The 7,573-nt window shown below is 33.4% G+C and overlaps 1 protein-coding gene across 1 annotated transcript; it reads right to left on the bottom strand.

Moving 5' to 3' along the window:
- LOC123910057 (BTB/POZ domain-containing protein At2g04740) lies at positions 1 to 6,919 on the bottom strand. Its single transcript, XM_045961088.1, has 5 exons — positions 6,359 to 6,919; positions 2,519 to 3,278; positions 1,929 to 1,965; positions 1,709 to 1,842; positions 1 to 607 (listed from the first exon to the last, which is right to left on the bottom strand). Exons 1-5 carry the CDS (start codon positions 6,828 to 6,830, stop codon positions 196 to 198), a joined length of 1,815 nt encoding a protein of 604 aa, XP_045817044.1. The 5' UTR covers positions 6,831 to 6,919; the 3' UTR covers positions 1 to 195.
- Positions 6,920 to 7,573: the final 654 nt, after the last annotated feature.

Here is a 7,573-nt window from a genome sequence, read left to right as displayed (position 1 = left end):
TCAAACTCAAAACTACCGTGGAATAATCATAATATAAATAGCACTTCAAGAATCAATAAATGCTCGAGCAACTTCAGTTACTAAAACCCAACTTAAGCTCTTCAAGCAAAACCTAACTTAGTATGCTGCTCTCTATAAACTACCACCGTGATGATCTAAAAAAATCTATACATTCCAAAAAAAGTGTTCATAAATCTACGCTTCTTTTTGTTCACCTGAAATTAAAGCGGTGACTGGGGAGAAATCCGCCATGTGTGTGACATCATTAACACCATTTGAATCAACATCACCTGATGACTTTTCATGCTCTGCAACAAGCATAAGCATCTCTAGGCGCTTGTCAAATTGTAAAGCACTCTCATCTCTCTCGTCAAGCTCAGCAGCTTCAATCTCGAGCCATTTATCACGTAAATCATCAAGAAGATTTCCTTGATCATTATTTAGGGCAGATCCAGGCATGCTTGGGACAGTAGTACGAAGAGATGAGTCTCCAGATGGTGGAGGCAAAGTCAACAACAATGCCCTAAAATCTTTAGTATCGGCAAACATTTCAAAATTACAAGCAATGGTGTCTAAACAGAATTCCCGAATCTTCAAAACACCGTACCTGGAAATGAACAAATATTCAATAGCAAATACAGATAAAACCAAAATATGATGTAGTGCAGCTTCATTATTAGATCTAGATATATTTCCAACATGGTATTGGTATTTCATAAAATAATGAGAGCAAAGATCAATTATCAAGAATAAAGAATAGGAACATAACACATATAATTCATCACAACAGGCTACCATAATCTGCAGATAGGAATCCGGAATCAGTGAACAAAGACATGGGTTCCATTTTACGACACAATCCTAAGGTCAATTTGAGCAGTGGTGAATGAATTGAGGGGAAATGGTAAAGCAAAAACACTAGAACTGCTCATCTCATTCCAGTAGTGATATTATTCCTAATATATTGCAGTCAGAAATAATCTACAAATTACATTCATGGTCTTTCTTATATTAGTTAAGGCTTTCTTATATTAGTTAAGGTCCTCCTTTTTGAATTTCATCCAACTAATTTTGCATCTGAATTATAGATCATTAGTAAATATTAAAGTTTGATTTAAATCAATTATAGTTACACCAGAAGACATTTCAGCAACCATCCGGATTAACACCTTTTTTAATAACTAATTATTGGAGTAGAGCTTATTAAATAAGCTCCTAGTAACATAATGTTTGAGCTCTAAAGTAAGTAGAAATTAAAAGGTAAAGTACAAGTATCAAAATTTATTGAAACAATTATATATTCATAATAAAGAAACAAAATAAACCACCAATTCAGTTAAACTATCATTCTTTCTCCAATTCAGTCCCTAAACTATAGAACTACATAAATGTAATAAGTAGCCCCTAAAGTATATAAAACCCATCAATTTAGTATTATTTACTATTAAGATGTTACGGACTAAATTGGTGGGTTTTCATATACTTTAAGGACTAAATTGACGGATTTCATATAGTTTAGCGCTGCTTATTATATTTATATAGTTCAAGGACTAAATTGGAGAAAGAATGATAGTTTAGGGACTAAATTGATGATTTATCCAAATGTGAAGGAAGAATCTCTCCCCTCCCCGAGAATATTAAAGAAAACACAATAATTGCAGTCATCAGTGTAAGATGAAGGAGAGAGACAGGCAGAAAAGAAAAATACATGTCTGCTAGCATCAACCAATAGCAAAGTTCTTCAGGTGTCGCAACTTCCAAGTGTGGTATTAAAACATCAGCCACCGCACGCTTAAGAGGAAACATCAAGTATCTAGAAGCAATATCAAACATTTCCTCAGCCTGCTCAAAACCAAAACATATTATGAATATTTGACAATAAAATGACAAACAACTTTTAAAAGAAATATAAATGGATGTATAAAAACCTGATCTGGATTTATTTCCTGCAAACGGTCGGTGTACCTGGACCAACAAATAGAGGCAGGATAAAATTCATGAAAATCATACTTGCACAGCATAAAATTAATGCACAAATACAGTCATATTTTCTCAGAAACTTTAAGCAGAAGGCACAATCGCAGGAACATGCTATAGAAACTAACATATAACAACACAAAAATGATATGGTACTAAAACAAACATGCATGAAACTAAGGCAATTGCATATAGGTTTTACTCAATCTTTGACAAATGGGAATAAGAACCATAATAAGCACTTAAAGAACTACAAGTTTAAATGAAATTGGTTGCGTTTGGTCAGTTTGTTACATATTGCAGATTGACATACAGAAAATAGGTGAAGCTTTTATCCCAAATATAAAGACATAATCTTGAAGGTAAGAAAGAATAACCACATTGCAAAGCGTTTAACTATAAATCAGGTAACTATAGAATAATACAGAGTCACAGATACTGATTCACAAAATGATCTCAAGTTATCATGGTAATTATTCCCATACTAGATCCCTCCGATATTTTCAATTTCAAAATTTCACAGTCAAGGGAAGAGACTTACATATATTCAATCATTTTCTCAAATGCTTCCACACTCATGTCATGTTCTTCGAGACAAGGAAGGAAGTCAATATATAATTCATCTTTCCCTTCATGGAAATCCTGCATACGTGATAGTCTTGCTTTGAAATATTCTGACCTTGATGCTAGAATAATTTTATGGCAGCGGAAATTTTTTCTATCAACTCTTACGCAAACATCAGAAAGATCATTTAGTGGTTTAGCCATCTGCATGGCGTCCATCCTAAATACCAATTCATTGATTCCATTATCTTGACAATTTTCATGAGTGGAATTTGAAAGGGCCGTCAGAAGGACTCTGTGCAAGGCAGCAGGAAGCCTGTCTTCTTCGGGAAGAGATTGACCCTGTAAAATAAACCGCTTCTGGGAATTGTCTACATCTGTCAAAGCTTTATAGTCTGCATATTTTTGATGAACTACTTCTTTCTCGAGAATTTTCTGTAGAGATTCACATTTGCATACTTTGCAAATTCTCACAAGATCCTCCATGTCATCCACAGCAATCTCTAATCTGTCTGAATAAAAGAAATGTATAAGGCTATAAAGTGCAGGATATGACAACTTTTCCCGTGAAAATCTTACTTCACTGCGCTCTTTCCAATCAGTTTCAAATTTTTTCTTGAAAAATGGCGACCTTGCACTTAATATGACCCTGTGAGCTTCAATGGGTCTTCCTTGTACAGTAAAAACCACATCTGGAGGAAAGTAGTTGCCACTGAACCCTTGAGTGGATGAGATACCTATTCAAATATGATAAATATTGAGTCCCAGACCATGTATTCATACAATATTATTATTTGGAAAAAGAATTGACACAAACAATGATATCCCCATCTCACATGAGAGAGAGAGAGAGAGAAAGAGTAAACAATAATACTATATATAAAGAGGATACATGAGTTTTGGTGTGGACTTTTCATAATACCAACAATACCCTTGATTTTTTTTCAATAGCAACAAAATCTTTTATTAACAAACTCACCATAATATAAGGCACATCTTTTTTTTTAGTAACAGAAATCTTTTATTAACAAACTCACTGTAACATAAGTCATATATTTTTTTTGGACGTAAGCCTGCCTGGCCTGCTAGTAGTTGATATTTTACTTACTTAAGAGTCATTGTTCTAAGTAAATATTTGATCAGTTAGTCATGTCTAGAAAAGTCCAATACTTTTTTTTAAGAACTAAAGATAGAAATTTTATTTCGGCAGGAATTTTTTATCAATTTAAGTGGCAATAATGGCCATTTTTACAAGACTAAGCTCTTACCACTGAAATAGCATGTTCAAGATACATGTTGCTCTAAAACAAGTAATTTTATATGTAATTTTAAACAGAGAATTCAGATATATTGTCCGGTGTTTCTCTTAAAATCATCATTAGAAATCTGATATCAGGTTCCTATTTCGGTTGGAGGAGTCTTCCCATGCAAACCCTTTTATCCCTTGTGGTGTTCCTCATAGGATCATACAGATCTGTGGGAGCTTCAGTCCTAATTACACACCAACTGTATTTAGTATGATCGTGGTATGCATCATGATGAGGACCTAAAAGGAGCTAATAAGAAGGAAAAATCCAGGTCACAACCTTAGAATAATATTAGTTGAATTTATGTTTAAGAAATTGACCAGTATTTGTGACCTAGGAGAACGCCGCATAAGAAATTGAGCAACCCTTTTTAGGGGAAATAAAACAAAACCCACCCAAAATCCAATGAGATGATATGTGCCTGCTTCTGCTTCAATTTGTTATCCTGGGGTCCATGCTTGGGTTCAATTGTTGCTGACAGTTGAGTTGCCGGGTTTAACTGTGCCTGCTGCAACTTCAATTTGTTATATAGTTTTTTAATTTTTATATTATTCAGTTTCTTTGTATACTTAATAGCTGCCATGCTTACGTCATAAGCCGCAATGCCGTCCACCATATTATTTTGGCGAATCCTTGGCTTGCTGTCATCAACTGCCTTCTGCCATTGATAACATCGATGCAAGCTGAATTTTGTTAAACTATGAAAAACCACAAGCTAGTAGGCTTTATCCTATCAAATATCTTCTAATCATCAAACCATATTTCACATTGCAGTGGATTTATCAAACATATTTCACTGTCTTGTTTTGCAGGAAAAAGACAGTGTCCTCCAACTTCCAACAGGGGAAGATTAAGCACGCCAACTATGAAGCTAAACCTATGCTGACACTGCTGTAGTTTTTGAAATGGAGAGGAAAAATAAAAGAATTTCTCAACAGTTATGCATGTATGTGTTGTGTCAATGTATCTTACTGCTCTGGTTTAAATATTGTTCTGCCCAGAACAATGCCTGGTAACAGACTGTGTAACATTTAGCAGCTAAGACATGCCGATTACTGATTATTCATCTCAAGTATTATGTGACAACTGACAACAATTCAGTTCTCTGATGTATTCCCCTTTATTTTCCTATCTATCTTTCTTATTGAAATTAGCAACAAAAACTCCTGTCACCTCTCTCCACACTAAAACTACAAACCCCAAAAATTTGAGTCATATTGAACAAACACTTTTATAGGACAAGGAAAAAAATTAAATAATCTTACAAAAACTATGAATCTCCGAAATTAAAGAGAGCTTATAGTTCTAGAGGTCAACTTTCTAATAAGCTCTCTCATATATCTTCTCATTAATCATCTATAAATAAACTTATGAGAAATCATATTTTCATAACTTAGAAATCAAATACTTATCAAAGACAAACCAAAACTTTCATAGGCACGTATTTTAGTCGTATTCTCCTTTAATTTCAAGTGCATCTTTCTATCTTATCGAAAATTGCAATTTGTTCAAAAAAATATTGAGAATTGCAACAAAAACTTTTAAATTAACTACAGCTATCCTAAATTAAAAAAGGAGAAAACTCAGGATCATTTACTTATGTACTTTTCGCAAGGTTCTTCACATAAAATACTCGTAACTACATATGATTTCCTAAATGAACAAACCACCATTTTGATCTCTTAAGCATAACTCGGTATCATATTGGTCCCTGAATGTATCGAAATTGCAAAAACATCCACAATTGTCTCATTTATCAGTCATTTTGGTTGTCAAATCTATTTTTAGGTAGTCAATTTAGGGCCTGTTTGTTATAGATTTTTTTAAAATAGATTCTTGTGATGATACATAATTTTGTGTAAAAAAAATTTACAAAGAAACTTTTTATAAAAGCCTCAAATGAAAATTTGGTTTGAATAGTTATTCTTAAAATGTGATTTTAGGTATTTGATCATTTTATTGAAACTTTTTTTGGATATCAAAATTTCGAAAAAATCACTTAATTTTAAAGCTATTTCAAATAGATTTTCATAAAAATCATTTTTGAAATACAACTTATTGAAAAAATTGTTATTTTGACTATGTTTTGATCTTCAATAATGTGTGTTTATGTTATATGATGTCAAAATTAGTGTTTCAATTTAGAAAAAATGAATGTAAAAAAACTTGTAATATCTTGAAAAACGGTTTTAGAAAATCTATTTTCAAAAAATACAAAGAAAAAATCCATTTTTTTAAAGCTGAAATAAACATATCCTTAGTCCTACAATTCATCGATCAATTTAGTACATAAAATTACTAACAAAAAAAGATGTATTTGTAATTCCGATACATTCAGAGACTAATGTGACGGCGAATGAGACTTCCAAAGACCAACACAGTTATTTCCCCTTTCTCAACTTTCTGAAATGCACCATTTTCTTAAAGCTTGTTATGATGACGACATTTGATAAACTAATTAATCCAAATAACAGAAAAAGAAAAAGAAAAAGGAAGAATGAAATTCTTACCAGGTAACTGAAAGCCACCGGAATGCGAATTAGCAGGACAAGCATAAAAAGTATCACGAAGAGAAGACTGCAAAGGATTCAAAGGAGGAGGACGAGCTTCAAAAGCTTTAAGAAGTTTCCGAACCTTCAAATTAAGAGCAGCATAATGACACCTATCACCGTCAAAAGTGTGTTCGGAGCAAATAGCGCCACTTTCTAGAAGCATACGAGCGGCATCAAGATGACCGGCGAGACAAGCGTAGTAAAGTGCGACGGAGTCCCATTGATCACGAGCGTTGACGTTAACGCCGCATTCAAGAAGGTAACGGAGACGGTCGACGTCGCCGGCGCGTGATGCTTGGAAAACGTCGCCGTTTGGGACTTTTTTTAAGGGGACTGATGAGCCGAAATCGGAAGGGTCTAAGTCGATGCCGTCATCGATGAAGCCGAAATCGGAAGGGTTTAAGTCGATGCCGTCATCGATAAAGCTCATTGTTACGGTTAGGATTTGTTTGAGCTTCACTGACTGCGGACGAGTGTGTCAGAGATACACCTTTTATTTTATTTTATTGTTGAGAAAATAAAATATTTAAGTATTCTTAAAGGACTAATATAATGATATTAAATACTAATGTAGTTATAATACTATAAATATATATTATGCTAATGAAGAGAATGGAGAGAATGGAGAAGTTTTATGAGATTACTTGTTGCTCTCAAGAGTGTCTTTTACATGATCCAAAGGGTGATATTTATACTACTAAAATTATGAATACATTAACTTAGATTTACTATTGCAAGTTGACATTTACATTGATAATTTTACATTACTATTTTAAGTTGACATTATCCATGAATATTTCAACATTAATAGTGAAACATCTCTTTCACCTTAATTTGATGATTTATTTAATTACTTATAACACTCCCCCTTTGAAATATTCATCATAGTGCTCCATTTAATTTTGTTGAGAAGAATGTGATGGGAACATACGTTGCCTCGTTAAAAACCTTATTAGGAAAAACCCATTGGGATAAAAACCTCAATAAGGGAAAAAGAGTACAACATTATGCTCCCCCTTAACCAAGTCTAGGTAATTATTCTTCAAATGTCTCGAAGGTGACGCATTCCAATACTTCGTACGTGTTTCTTGAAGACTGATGTGGAAAGTGCCTTTGTAAAGAGATCGGCCACATTTTCACTCGAACGAATGTATTGAATATCAACCTCTTTGT

The sequence above is a fragment of the Trifolium pratense genome, linkage group LG2 (genome assembly GCF_020283565.1).
Source record: "Trifolium pratense cultivar HEN17-A07 linkage group LG2, ARS_RC_1.1, whole genome shotgun sequence".
NCBI classification, from domain to species: domain Eukaryota; kingdom Viridiplantae; phylum Streptophyta; class Magnoliopsida; order Fabales; family Fabaceae; genus Trifolium; species Trifolium pratense.
The sequence above is the reverse complement of the archived record's forward strand: the minus strand, read 5'-3'. Positions and strand labels throughout refer to the sequence as shown.